Source organism: Rhipicephalus microplus, chromosome 6 (assembly GCF_043290135.1).
Source record: "Rhipicephalus microplus isolate Deutch F79 chromosome 6, USDA_Rmic, whole genome shotgun sequence".
Taxonomy (NCBI): Eukaryota; Metazoa; Arthropoda; class Arachnida; order Ixodida; family Ixodidae; genus Rhipicephalus; species Rhipicephalus microplus.
Window position 1 is genome coordinate 124,747,413 of NC_134705.1, and position 15,653 is coordinate 124,763,065.

The 15,653-nt window shown below is 43.8% G+C and overlaps 1 protein-coding gene across 1 annotated transcript; it reads right to left on the bottom strand.

Annotated features, from left to right (window-relative positions):
- Window positions 1–2,291: 2,291 nt before the first annotated feature.
- Window positions 2,292–9,107, bottom strand: LOC119167390 (U20-hexatoxin-Hi1a). The gene is made up of 5 exons (XM_037418863.2): window positions 8,977–9,107; window positions 7,437–7,484; window positions 5,355–5,385; window positions 3,891–4,145; window positions 2,292–2,880 (listed from the first exon to the last, which is right to left on the bottom strand). Exons 2-5 carry the CDS (start codon window positions 7,464–7,466, stop codon window positions 2,546–2,548), a joined length of 651 nt encoding a protein of 216 aa, XP_037274760.2. The 5' UTR covers window positions 7,467–7,484; window positions 8,977–9,107; the 3' UTR covers window positions 2,292–2,545.
- Between the last annotated feature and the right edge of the window lie 6,546 nt (window positions 9,108–15,653).

The window sequence follows — 15,653 nt, forward strand, 5'->3', positions numbered from 1 at the left end:
CTGTCTCCTATTTGACTGTTTATGTTTTTTCTGCTGTTTGCTTCTTTGGTCTTTTCCTTTGTATTTATTTCTCTTCCTTCTCTTCACTTTTTCGCGCTCTTTTTTTGTTTCTTGTTTTTGTGAAGTTTGAGCTCTTATTTTCTAGTTGCAATTATTGATCGCTGTTTTTTATCTCATTCTTTCTCGCTCTCTTTCTCACGCATTCGTTCATTTGACACTCGAAACTGCGATACAGCGTAGCAATGTGCCAATTCCTGTGGCGCATATGCACCTTAGGGGTTTTGCTCGACGTAATGGCTGTCGAAGGAGTCGGGCCATCGAGGAGGGCGCTCATCTTCCTGTGGCGACCTGGTTGGTGCCACCGACTGGTTGAGGGGATCTTACGACTTTGTAAGAGTACTCCTTCTGCTGTTTTGATGAAGGTCATTGTATGTATGTGTATAGCTCAACCAGGATCACTCTATTGAGCACGAAGGAAGTGCGTACCGGTTCATAATTGCAACACTTCCTTTTTTTCGTGACGGAGCGAGCGTTAACAACACCTTGAGGTGGTTCGCGTTTTAAAAAGTGCATTACAAGTGTTACAGAAAATGGAGTGTCGTCAGATCAGATTATCTCAAAAAGCATTGAAATCTGGTGGTTAAATATTGCATACCACCAGTACAGAGATGTTAGTAGAATGGTGATGCTTTGGTCCTAACTTGAAATAAGGCCTCAAATGTTCGAGAGGCTCTCATAAGATAAGGTGCGCTCGTAAGTGCAGCCTAAAATGTTTTCAAGACCGACAATAAAGCAACGTAGAAAGGTGGGTTGGGTAACACCACATAAGACCGAAGTTGCTTGACATCGACGACAGGCTGGGACGTAGGTCACACGCAACGCAAATTAAAGGGCGCTAGGTTCTGTTAAGAAGTATAGATTCACTTCCTAATCAGAATCTCCTAGATGTGGGTGTTGTTCGTTGATAACGCAGTATTATCTTGATTGTTGGGTGTTTTCGAAAGTTAACTGCATGATGTTTACTTCAAATTAATAGCTTGATAAACCATCTAAGTTCTTTATTGTTGGCCTCCCACATAAGTATTGGAAGTGTTTAGTTCTGATTCTCGCATGTCATTGTTAGTGAAAGCTCTTAGAGCATAATTACAATCTCCACTGCATTGATACAATGCGGCATCTACAAAAAAACGGTCTGCAATCAGCACCAGTATTGTCATGAAGCTAAAACGATCTTATGAAAATGTTGCTTGAATCATGTTTCTGAAGATAATGTCATTTTGACGTTTTCAATAGCGAAGAGTTGCAAGCAAGGGAATCAAAAGCAGGTTCTTTATCACTGCATGAGAGATAATATTGTGGCGTGTTCTCCCATTATGCACATGGGTTAACTTTGTAAAATTACCTGTAGTAAACAGTCTTCAAGAGCCTCCAAGACGGTGCTTGAAGAACCTTTGCGAGTGCAACAGCAGCATATCGAAGACGCCGCCATCGTATGAGAGTACTTATTTCAGGAGCTATGCTCGTTTAAATAGCAGTACGGTTTAACCTTCGGGTGTACGTATTTTTAGGAAGGCAGGAGTGGTATACGAGTGGATATTATGGGCCTTATAGGCACTACACATGGTCATTAGGTGCTGCCTTACGATATCTCTACTATCTAAGGCACTTTAGCCGGACAGCCATTCTGGGTCAGACGATTCAGTTACTTACCCAAGACACTGCTTCATACGAGGCCGCCCATAGTATTCACACTTGCTTTTATAATATTGAGCGGCATGATTCGACCCACCACGCTGGTCTAGTGGCTAAGCTACTTGGCTGGTGACGCGCATATAGCGGGATCGAATCCTGGCTACGGCGACTGCATTTTTCGATGGAGGCGAAATGGCTGTAGCACGCCTGCTCAGACTTGGGTGCACATCAAAAAACCCTGGGTGGTTGAAAATTCCGGAGCCCTCCACTGCAGCGTCTATAATAATCGTAAGGTGGTTTTGGGACGTTAAACCCCGCATATCAATCAATCAATCGATAGAGGTGAAACTTTTGTAGGCCCGTGTGCTCAGATTTGGGCGCACTTTAAAGAACACCAAGTAGTTGATATTTCCGGAGCCCTATATTACGGCGTCTGTCATAATGATATGATTGATTTGTGCCGTCAAACCCCACATACTAATCGTGTGGCAAGATTTTTTTCAGTTAGCCGTTAAATAATTTAAAAGAATTAGCCAGAGCAATACCAAGCAACGTTTCCAACCCTAAACACATATAAATAAAGGTACAAGATCACAAAATTACTTTTTTATTTTATTACGTTCAACAGACGTTCTACAAATAATTGAATTTTTTGTGGCATTTATGAGCTGTTCTTATTCATTGATTCAGAAGCGTATGCCACAAACACTTTGTACGATCCAGTTATGAGTTTCAGGAGAAATTCCGCTTTATATTTTATAGCTGCCGTGGTGAGATCAACCCTAGAAGCCCTGATGGATTGACTCATTGTGGGCAGTATAACCAGAGGTGCCACGTGGGAGATACTACAGAATCAAGAACTGTGGCCATCGTGAGATGAGCTGTGGTGAGATGCGTCTGCGTGAGGCTCAGCGTGAGTGCCGTGTTCCGAGCCACTGTGAGAGCCATGGTGCGAATCACTGTGAGAGTCGTGGGGCGATTGACCGTGAGAGCCATGGTGTCCGTGGTGTGTTCCGTCGATACCGCATGAGATGTTAGACAGGTCGCTAGAACATCCACCATGCATCTTCGCGCCCAGAAGGCGACCAGAGTCGGTTTCCACACACCAGTGGTCAGTGGTGTTGCACTGCACCGGCTTGTATTCTCCAGAGGTGGCGTTGCAGTGTGGTTCCGATCCTCGCTCCGAAGCTGGGAATACGTTACCATGGAATATTTATGACTACTTTACAATAACGCTTCACAAAAGTAGATTGCAAGTAACTGTAAAGAGTGAATTTGAATTTGCTTTCTTGTGACGTTATCACTACGTTATCGCTTTTATTGTGTTCCTACAAAAGAAGCACACGCTCATTATTAATAAATAAAAAATATCCTCAATAATGCTAGTTCTTCGGAAACGTTTTTCACATATAGGGCGCCTTTTCCGAGAAAAACAAAATCTCGAACACATGAAAAGAACCACCGACCTAAAAAAGGAAATCTCTGAAACACGAAATGCTGCTATACATTTCAGACATTCATAAATATATATATATATATATATATATATATATATATATATATATATATATATATATATATATATATATACTTGATGTCGTGAACGAAGGCCATACCCATTTATCCTTTCCGACCTAAAGGTATCCTATGGTTATCGTATGGTTTTGGTAGCCAACTTGAAAAAGCTGGTTGCCCTTCGCATACGCGTTTCAAAAGTATTACGAATACAAAAGAAACTAAATTCTAGGTTGTGATTGAGCTGTCGTTTATGAAAACTGCTTTCGTGCGAGAAGATATATGTAGAACAGCATGGCAGATATATTAATGACTGTGACAAGAAAACTGAATTGACCCAATTGTAAGGCGGTATCTTGCGTGCGTCGACAATGACCTCTAGAAATTATTACAGAAGAGAGAAGGTTTGACCTGTTGGCGAATTAACTACAAAAACGCTTCTGCGTTAAAAGCAAGTGGATGAAATCTATATACAGCACAATTATCTCTCCAATACTCAATCTACACTAATTTTCACTGATAATATGCTGCTTCTTTCATCTACTAGAGGCAGACTCTACTCCAGTGAACGCCATAATGTGGCTAAGCTATTCAGCGGCACAACGGTTGTTAGCGAGAAAAAGCTAACAAGAATGCGTTCAGCACTTGGCGGAACTTTTATAGTAAAGTCAGCACTATCTTACCCGGTGTGTGTTCCCACTCATGGTATGCCACGACGCAGTTGCACGACCTGAGGCTCCTCGACGGACCCTTGATCTGACCGAACTCCTTGTCGTAGCAGGCGCAAAAGCGTCTTCCCCGGATGGTTTCACCGAAGCACTGTATTGGCTTGTAGTTTCCGTGCTCGTCACATTCGGGGACCAGTAGGCCAGTCAGGTTTCCCGTGGCGCTCTGCTCATTGCGTCGACGACGCTGACAGTCTGTCTCACCCGTCGGAGCTGCGTAAGATCAGTGGTTGGGTAGCCTCATGTAGCTGCACACAGGTTTCACTGTTCACCTTATCTTGAGTCAGCTGATTCTAACTTACCTCTGACAACTTCTAAACTTTCGACACTTCATCGAGCTTTGTAGCTTTCCTTGATTGCGTTACCAGTCTCACAATACCTATTTTATTGTTCTTACTGTTAACCTGATCGCTGTTTGGCTCATTACGTGATCAACACAAATACATTACATGCGCTCGGTGTCACACGGGTATCTGCAACCCCTGTTTGTGCTTTGGCAGATTCTGCTGTCCTCAATTTTCTTGCAGTCAATCCTATCACTTTCTATGGCATCGCTCATGGCATGATCTTCAACGTTTTTTGAGTTTCTTTAGATACTACTTGTTTACGATAGTATGAGCAAAAAGCTATAACGCGGTGGAATTAATCGCCTCGCAGAAATGTTGAGTGTTGATTGTGAGTAACTCCCCATAAGTATTTTGTTGCTGAAATGTACTCATCACTTTCTCATTTATCTTTACTGCTGTTTTTTGTACAGTTATCTTCCCTATGTTAAACAATCTCATACAGCATTCAGTTGTGTAAATATTAAATTCAGGAGTAACGTGAGATATAAAGTTCAGTTAACGCATGTATTACTACGCTGCAAGAGTCACAATATGCGTCAGGCTCAAATTATGACCAGGCGTCACGTTGTGTGCACTGAAAAAGAAGGCATATTTGAATCTGAATAATAATTATCGAGAGCTCACTCATTTTTTCTCAGTACGATAAACAGAAACAGTTTTTAAAAAATGTGTGTGTGCCTGTATCACGTTTTATACAGAGATGAAGCACTAAATTTCTAACCTTTTTAAAATCCGTGCAAAGACAAATATACGCATAGACGGCGTGCAGGATAGATTTAAAATGAAACGTTCTTGCTTGTTAATTTCCGGTAAGATGCTATACCTGAGTGTAACCAGGTTTTAGCCTTTCTGTGCAAAAGTGTAACCCCTGCACTCTTTATGTTCTTCGTGGTGCTATGGCGAATAATATGTTGTTCGGTCCGGCAGGAAACAGTGACGGCAAAACTCAGTCTCGTTATTGTTAGGCTCTCTGCACTTTCATGTTTCAAAATGTCAGAAGGTGAGCTGTAGTAACAACGCACAATTTTCACTTTTCCTTGACTATACAAATTGCACGTAGTCCAAGTGTACTTACTGCATAGCACATAGCCCACAAGTGTGCAGATCTGCAAAACAACAGAAAAAAAGCCTGTTCAATATCACGCTTTAGAACAGATAACGTGAGATGGAAGCCCCATAATTTATGATCAGGTGGTTTTCACGATAATATAAGCAAATGAAATATGTGCTTTCAATTTTTCTGGAAGAAAGCTTGTTTCTTCCATTCAGAATATCACATATCGCACTAAACTAGATGATACATAATGTGTGAAATAAGTATGGTTCAATTTACAATGCAAGACGTAATAAATTATGTAGTCATTCACAGCTATAAACGTGAAATAAGGCGATCAACGTTAAAGAGCGAACCATGTTTCAGTAAAAAAAAAAAGCTGACACCGCGAAATTTCTCTTCGAATTCTGGTATCTTTCATGTGAATCAGTACAGCATCTTAAGTGAAAGTCAGACATTACTCTATTGAAGTCAGATTTTGCCAGCGGCAATTAGGTTAGTGACACCGAATTCAAAACAATCTTCTTTACCAAAATTACAGAGCGTCTTTGAGAGAAAAAATGAATGATTGCTGCTGGTTGGACTCAAGTGATCACATGTTTTGTTTTGCTTATTTTTGTTCATGTGGACGCTACATAATTTAGTAAAAATTGTAGCTTGAACATCTATAACTGCATTGTCTACCGGGTCCACAATATCAAAGTGCGTTGACAAGGCTTTTCGAGTTTGAAGCACAAGTTTAAATGTGCACGTACAAAAAAAAGCGAAAAAATGCAGCTTATTTCATTTAGCAAGTAAGCTGCTAGCCCCTAACAATGCTTTTGAAAGATGTGAAAGAATGACTGGATTATTTTAACAAAAAGATTGCCAATCCTTCATGATGATCACAGAATCGGCCCAATATAGTACGTCGTGCCTTTTAGGCAGTTGTTTGTTCCACGCCATCAATTTATATATATATGATTGATTTGTGGTGTTTAACGTCCCAAAACCACCATATGATTATGAGAGAAGCCGTAGTGGAGGGCTCCGGAAATTTCGACCACCTGGGGTTCTTTAACGTGCACCCAAATCTGAGCACACGGGCCTACAACATTTCCGCCTCCATCGGAAATGCAGCCGCCGCAGCCGGGATTCGATCCCGCGACCTGCGGGTCAGCAGCCGAGTACCTTAGCCACCAGACCACCGCGGCGGGGTATATATATATATATATATATATATATATATATATATATATATATATATATATATATATATATATATATATACATATATATTTATATATATACATATATTGGTGTGTGGGTGTGTGTGTTTTGCGTGAAAGGAACCAATCTTTATCAATATTTCGTTCACCAAGAGCTGTCAAACAACATCACATGTGCAGCGCTTCCAGGTTGAAATTTGTCGAGGTCGTTTGCTACAATATGAAGAGGTAGCTGAAAAATTTTCAATCGCGTTAAAGCACAGTATATGCTAGCGGTTCACCGTTCTCCCTATTCAACAAAGTTTGACGGCCAGTTTCTTTGCACCGAGAACTTGTTGCACTCTGGCCAACTAGTTTCATGACAGAATTGGCCGTAAACTTATTGTAGTCATTACTGGCATACAGAAATTCTTTCGAGGTAATCCTGCTAGTGCATTTCAACATATATTACCACTAGCATGTCTATGATTCTTAACAACAGTTTTCTTTACGTAACTTACAATGCGAGAAAAAAATGTGGAAAGAGTTGTTGCAATTAGTGTTTTACTAAGGTTTCACGGCGGGCTTGTTGGTTATTCATGTTGTTCGAGGTATAGCGCATCCAGGACAGGACAGAGAAGAAAACACCGAACACATACACGGCGCTATGTAGCGCCGTGCATGTGTTCTGTGTTTTCTTCTCTGTTCCGTCCTGGATGCGCTATACCTCGAACAAGAACGTTTTACAGTTAAGCTGCCCTGCAAAGAAGAAAGAAAGACGTAACAAAAAAGCTTTGAGTGCAGCCAATTACCTTTCATTGGATTTATATCTAAATTCTTGCTGCTTTAGTGCCAATCTCACACAGTACGTCTTCTAGTTAACAACAAGTTATGACTAAAACAGCAAAGAACTCACCGCCAGCGTTAAGAAGTTGATCCGATTCATGGTTGACAAATATGATATCTGCAAAAAAATGAACACATATTTGCGTATATTCCAATAAGTTGTTTCTGTTATTTTATAATAACCAACGCAGAAATCTTCATAAGCCCGCTTTGCTTCTGCAACCTCACCAAAATAGGCTAGCTACGTGTTTAGGTGCCTATAAATCATTGAATCAGCAAACTTATATATTTTCTTCAGTATCTGAGCTGCAAGTTTGTTTATGCCAAGCCTAGCTGTATGCCAGCGACCAAGGCTTGCTATTGACGCTGGTACTATATCGTTGTGCAAGTGACTGCAGATTTATATACACCTATCTAAAAGACCAGGCCTTACATAATAATGGGGTAGCGTTCAAAAACTCATTTCACAGAACCTACAATGTTGCCGTCAGAGCCATCAGCTGTGAACGAAAAAGCCGCGGTATTGTGACAATATACTTCGAAAGGGGGATAATGAAGAAATAACAACAAAAATCTGGTACAAATGGGGACCGCAATTAAGACTTCGCGCAACATGTAGGTGTTCCACCTGAAGACTACGCCTGTTTGAAAGTGCATCAGATATAAATGCTATCGAATGTCACGCACTTCGATGAATGCCCTCAAAAGATGTACCCTTCTGTAAATGTGCAGAATCTCATCTGGCAGATTAAGTTGTGAATTGTGCGAAAAGTGGATGTTTTATAGACTCGGCCATTTCAAAGTACACTAGTACAATTATTTATCATTATGAGCAACAGCATCAATAAAGTGTGGACGATCGCTTGTCGCACTACAGACGTGTAGTGGCTACTTCGAGAATTCGAGAACGAAAGAATAATAGCGTAGTGGACACTTCACAACGGCACTTGCAGTAGGTATTCTAGCTTTGCCTGAAACGGCTAATGGTGTGTGCACAAAGATTTTTTTCTCTGCAGCACGGAAGAAGCAGACGCTGAGAAGCAAGGCCAGGCAAGTACATCAGATGGTGAAGTCAAGAGTAACCGATTACGCTTGCATGTTCTACTTTTGAAGGCGATGCAGCAGCTTCATCTCAGTTAAACACTTGGCTTGCGAAAGTCAGTAGAGGTAGTTACTTGCTAATAACACGTAGGAAAACAATGGACACAAAGTTTTTAAAGCTCAAGAGCAAGTGATTTTGCCCTGCTGATGATGTGGCCCGAATGATAGTCTTTCATTTGTGCGGCAAATACATAATTAGTCCTCAATCGAGTGCTCTCTAATAAATTACGCCAAATTCTATGTGGAGTCATACTCCTATGCATACGCATTTATGATTGCTCATCACTTACTCATTGTTGTGTTTAAGTGCTGTTGTTCAATGGCACAGTAACGAAACCCGGTAATTCAAAATTTGATCATTTTTTACTACGGTCTAAAGTGCTTCAAAATAATTAATAGGGATAGCTAGTTTGTAGATTATGCCTAAATACACGCTAATACGTGGTATACTGACACATGCAAAGTCTCTGCAATCTTGCTGCGCCAAAGAAACAAATTCTGACTCTTACGTTTTCTCCTTGTTAATCCGTGGAGCTGTGCGACGTCTTCTTCAGATGGATTGCTTCTGTCGTGCGAGTCTCGTGCGGGACGCTTATGAAGCACAAGGCGGGAATTGCCCGGAGATCACGTGATATGAGACACTGGTCTCTCTTCACAGCAAAATGAAAAAGAAAATATGCAGCCACATATCGCGTGTGCAGCACTCCCTCGTCTCGGAGACGGCCGGAAGTGGCCGCGGGCTATCATCTGCCGAGGAAGACAAGGATAAAAGACGAGTGGAAACAGGAAACCTCACTTCTCGAAAGCAAGGCATTCCTTAGCGAGCCAAAAGAACTGTGACAGTGTCGAGCTGCCCAGTCGACTACGTTTGACGCTCTTCTGGCCATCTGCCTAGCTTTGCATACACCAAATTTAGCCGAAAACGACAGGAGTACAGAAAGAACACGATTTACGTGTCATAGCACGGTTAACGCGAATTGCCTGCCGTGTACGTTGCTCGTTACTCTTTTTTACACCGGTCACGTTTGTGTCACAGTTAGGACATATCACGACTCGCGCTGAATTGGAGTGCGTCCGAGACTACTCATAGACGCGAGAGACTTCTGTAGTTTATCTAGGGATGAGTGAAAATGCACGTTATAATTCTTAACGTGATAGCGCTAACAAGCTTGTCTCATCCCTCACCCTTTCGATGAATAAAAGTTGTCACTCACTCACTTCACTGTGGTTATGGCAGTGTCACGTAGTGATTAATCCAGTTTGAAGCAATTAATGAAGTCCACAATGTCAAACGAAGGTCCCAGCACGCTTCAACACGAATAAAACAAAAGGGAAGAACGGGAGACAAAGGCTGGACTTACAACTGAACTTTATCAAAAGAGGATGTTCATTAAAACAGCCCTACGCATGCATAACATTCAAGCAAGAGCAATCATGCCGTTATACAGTCTAGCATCTCCCTTCCCCACGTTTATCACTTTTCACGGGGCCTAACAGGTGCAATACACAGCAAAATTAGTTCCTCCGATTTTGATTTTTTTTCAGAGCAGGCAGTAGTTGCGTGAAAAAAAAACGCCGGTGCTTTCACAAAATCTCTGACGTCTCGTATGACATAACTTTTTCTGGCTGTCGCTGTAGCGCCGCCCAGAGTGGCTAATGCCTCATTACGAATTACAGTTGGGGTTTAATGTCTCAAAACATCAACGGGATATGAGACTCGGTAGTGGAGGAATCTCGAAATTCTAAACACTAGGGATTATTAAAGTGACCTGAAATAGAGCACACGGGCCTCAAGCCTTTCCGCCTCCATCGAAAATGCGACCGAGATTTGATTCCGTGACCTGCGGGTCAGCCGCCTAGTGGCCTAGCCCCTAGACCGCTGTGGAAAACTCGGATCAGCAGCGAAAGAAGCATAGTGCACTGAGGGCTTGTATCACGCGGGCCCTAACGCTGCTAGCGAATTTGCTAGAGCAGACAGATCCCAACGTCTTGTAACTTCATGTGCACCTCGACTAATTCAAGGACAAAGAGTCTGCATTGTCCAGACTAGACGCACTTCTTCTGCTCATAGACGAAAACAGTCTTGACCGGGAAGTGAAATCGGCGCAGAATTGCGGCGACAAGATATGCTGCGCCATCGCGCACGCTGAGCGCTGGATGCTAGGCCATCAGGTGGCTACCGAGACGCGTGCTGAAGGTCAATGGTCCTGGCTGAGCAACTTCAAACTTTCGTATTTCATCGATGCACTGGGCCAGATTAGACAACAGCGTTAGTAATTGGTTGAACTCCCGAAACTAGGGACGCCTACCTTCTACAGCAACCTGTGTGAAAGGCAGGCTTTCGGTAAACATTACCATGGCGGAATCATCGTGCCGTGATACTGAATAGTGTCGTGAAGCGCTGCTTGCCAAACTATCTAGCTACCATGTGCTGACAAACAATAAAGGACGCTGACCACGCAACTAGTGGGACGGAAATTTCTGAGGAAAGATTGTGTTGAGAGAAGGGCCTTTTAATCTTTCTTTGCATTCAAGTAAAAGTGTGAGAGGAGTGAATGAGTATGAATTTGTTGAAGTGCGAGAGGAAGGTCACCTGCAACCACGTCGCCGATCATATGAAAGTGTAGACTGCGTTGTGACAGAAAGCACGGATGGCGTGGACCTTAATCCACCAGCTGATAGTCTTGCAACTTCAGCCATGGTGGTCAACCAAGTGGGCTCACTTTGCAACAGCCAAAAGCACAACATATTGTTGTACACGGCCAATCTGTCAGTGCAGGAAAAGCGAGTCAGGCTACAAAACAATAACTGCTGTTTCCACTGTGGTACACGCAACCGCATCGCAAGTGTGTGCAAAAAGTTCATCAGTGTGACATGTGTTAGAAGCCGTTGCCACCACCTGACTGTTCTGTGCAACCTGCCGAGACCAGCGCTCAAGGGCCCAGAGCTCCCTGCTGAAATCGTTTGGTTGGGAAGACCCTCTTTGCATAGTCTACGTACCATGACTACCTCCCAAAGCACTCATATCCCATGCACAACCGTATTGTTGTAAACAGGCAGTATATGGGAAGAGTGTGGAAACTCCGCCCATATGTGGCACAACGGAATGTGGAATGACTTCTCGTTTGAGTGCTTTGGAACAGTGGTAGCCACTATAATTATATTCGTCCAGATGAGGCCAGAATACTTCTGTGCTCAGTAGTTGGAAGATAAGAGCTTTAGTTCGTCGCATTTAGATCTTTGAAATCGCAGAATTAATTATGCTTTGATCGTGTCTCCGTGCGGCTGCGCAAGCAGTATAACGATGCTGTACTGCAGTTGGAATAATTAACAATGGCAGAGATTTGCTCCGTAACTAATCCACCACTAGAGGAGCGCATCTTGCTGGCACTCCTCGGCATGAAATAGGAGGAAGAGAAGGAAGAAAGTTTAAGCGGAAAGACAGGGAGGTTAGCCAGTTCTTAGACCGGCTGACTGCCCTTTGCTGGGGAAAGGGTGAGGGGGATAAAAGATGTTAAAAGAAATGTTGCGAAAAGAGGAGAGAAATTACAAAAAAAAATGCGACAGAGAAAAGGCAACATCAAAGAGTATAAGACACTAAAGTCTGTCTTTGAGGCAAGTTGTCCGCAAAAGGCGCAGCAAAGCTTTCAAAGCCTTCTTGGCTGAGGATGGGCCCGGCCAATGACCCAGAATCCTTTGTTCCGACAAAGGCCGATCATCCAGTCTATCCAGAGCTGCAGTGCGTTTTTGTCTTTGCACGTTGAAATGAGTGCACTCACACAGAAGGTGCGCGATGGTTTCTTCGCAGCTGCAATAAGAGCATGTAGGAGAGCTGGTCATTCCAATGAGATAAGAGTGTGCGTTCGTGAAGGCAACTCCAAGCCACAGGTGGCATAGAGGAGTCTCCTCGGCTCGAGATATCCTTTGGGGAAGACGAAGCTGCTGATTGGGATCCAAGTTATGCAGGCACGCGTTTGTTAAGTCTGTTGAGTTCCACTGTACCAGTGTGAGGTCACGTGCAAGCGAACGAAGTCTTGTAGCTGCGTCGGTTCTTGAGAACGGAATGGCTGTGTAATGGGTACCATTGTTTGCAGATCTAGCGGCCTCATCTGCACGGTCATTGCCATATATACCGCAATGACCTGCTTTCACTGATACACTATGCTGTGCTGTTTCTCGATTGCTTGACGATGAAGAAGCCTTATTTTATCTACTAACTTTTCATTAGGTCCATGGCGAAAGGGTGACATAAGACATTGAAGAGCTGCCTTCGAGTCCGAGAAGATAGACCAAAGTCCTGAAGGTTCTTCCATTCTAAACTCCAGAGCTGCACGTATGACGGCGAGTTCTGCAGCTGTCGACGATGTCAAACGCGATGTCATGAATTTAATTGTGATGTGCCTCGCGGGAATAACCACCGCCCCTGCAGAGTATACTGAAGACACCGAGCCATCCGTGTAAATGTGAAGGCGTTCGTTGTGCTTCTCTTCCAGGAAGAGTAATGTGGCCTGTTTCAGTGCTAGATGCGACGACGTTTTATTATTTTGGATGCCAGGAATCGTAAGAAGGGCTTTGAGTGGGTGTAGGCACCATAATTGTATCGGCGGCCGTGCTGTATGCGTGAACCGCAATGGAAGCACAGCGCAATGCTGAGCTACAGTTGCTCTGAACGCTGAGTGGGGCCTAGAAGTTCAAAGTGAGGCCAGGTGATGAGATGGAAGCCGAGTGAGATGTCTTATATGCATTCTAAAAGCATCTACGCGGATGTATGCGTTGACTTGATAATCACGCGCAATGATGACTGTCGCTGCTATAGACGCGCATCTCGGGAGACCAAGGTATATTGTCAGTGCTTGGGCTTGGATCGACTGCAGGACGCGCAAGTTTGTTCTTCGAATCCCGCAAAGCACGGGTAAGCTGTATCGCATAGAACCGACGAACAGAAGAGTCTAGAGTTGAAGCATGGCTCGTACCGATGCACCTCACGTTTTTCCAGCAAGAAACCTCAGTACGTGGGTGATCATGGTGAGTTTAGTTTTCTTGGGGGCGATGTGAGGGCTCCAGGAGAGGTCGCGATCAACTATGACTCCTTGATCGTGTGTCCGTTGATTTTATTAACATACGGTCTCATCGCCTTATTCGTGTATGCTATAAGCGAGAATTTCTGTGACGACAGCTCTAGTCGCCGTTCTTCCAGGTACTTTGCCGCTAATGTAGCCGCTCTCTGAAGCCGGGCACGCAAATGAAGGCGTGTTACGCCTGACACCCAGATGCAGATGTTATCTGCATATATTGATAGATGGACAGATTCTGGAAGTGCGTCAACCAGGCCGAGTAGCGCTAGATTGAAAAGTTTGGGGATAAGAACATAACCTTGAGGCACACCACGATGGTTGCAATGATGCGTTGTTGTGCCATTCTCCGTCTGTACAAAGAAAGTTCTGTCTTTCAGATAGCTGTGGATCCATTGGTAATCTCGACCCCCTAATCCAACATTTTCCATAACATCCAGAATTTTTTCATGTGATACGTTATCGTATGCACCTTTCACGTGCAAGAACAATGCTGCAGATAAACGTTTCAGTCTTTTTTGATGCTGAACAGATGGGACCAGGTCTGTAACGTTATCAACGGCGGACCGCCCACACCGAAAGCCCGTCATAGCATGAGGGTATACCTCGTTGTGCTCCAGGTACCAGCCTTCCGCGACTGTCTGTCTTCTGACTTCCCCATAGAGGGTGGTGAGCATTGAAATCTCTGGTGATTATCCATGGTCCAGGCGTGGCTGTTAACAGTGCACGCAGTCTTTCAGGTTGAAAACGGTTTGAAGGTGATATATGTGAAATAGCATGTAGGTAATGCCTCTAGGTGAGTCAAAATCATCCTCTTCATCACTTTCCCGAAACAGCTGGTAAGCGCGATGGGGCGATAAAAGGTCAAGTGTAGAGGAGAGTTACCTGGTTTAAGCACAGGGACGAGGCGGCTGGATTTCCATAAATGAGGGATAAATCTGCTGCTCCACGAGTCGTTGTACACGGATAGAAGGGCCCGTCGAGCTGCTTCTCCGAGGTTGCAAAGAGCCATGTACGTAATCCTATCTGGACCAGGCGACGAAGATCGTTTGCATGCCGTCAAGGCCGCTTGTAGTTCCTCTAGAGAGAAAAAGGTGTGAAATCTTGAATCTATAGAAACTGGAGCGTTTTCTATGTGGCGCGTGGTGCACGCGGACGCCTGACCGGCAACTTTCATGCAGAAATCTTCTGCTACTTCAATTTCGGTGCGGCTTTGGTGGAGAGAAAGACACTTGAAGGGGCGCTGTATGTGGTGATGTTCGTAGGCCACGAACAATCCTCCATGCATGCGTCAAAGGCTTGTGTGGATCCAACGATTCGCACAGATATTTCCAGCTAAAAGACTGGAGTGAATTGATTCGCCGCTGAATTTTTTTTGTAGGCACTTTGCCTCGCTGAAGTCGTGAATGGACTTAGTGCGCTTATATCTTTGTTCTGCACGACGACGGATCGCTCTGAGCTGTTCCAATTCCGCTTGATGTTGACAATATTCTGAAGTATGTCGAATATGATAGGTCGCTTTTTCAGTGGCACCTCTAATTATATCCTCGAGGGTGTCGAGAGGAGGTGTTCTATTTTCTTGACACGTCTTTTCCGTCAGTGACCTGAACTTTGTCCAGTTGGTGCGAGTCGAAGTGTCATAGTTTGGCGATTTTTCCAGGCCCTTGATCTTTAAATAAGTTGCTATGTGGTCGCTTCCATGAGTTTCATAGTCTGCGAACCACTTGACCTTTCCATTTAGGCTTCGTGTCACAAATGTCAAGTCAAGGCAGCTGCTGTATGTCATTCCCCGTAGAAACGTTGGGCTTACACCGTTTACGCAAAGCAGCTGCTGCTCCAGAGCAAAGGAGAATACTTGCCTTCCGCGACTGTCTGTCTTCTGACTTCCCCATAGGTGGTGGTGAGCATTAAAATCTCCGGTGATGATCCACGGTCCAGGTGTGGCTGTTAACAGTGCACGTAGTCTTTCAGGTTCAAAACGGTTTGAAGGTGATATATATGAAATAGCATGTAGGTAATGCCTGTGAAACGGATACGTGGTATAAAGAAAATATCACCGTTATCATAGGATCTGACGCCAATTCGATACATGGATACGTGGTTCAGGTTCAAAA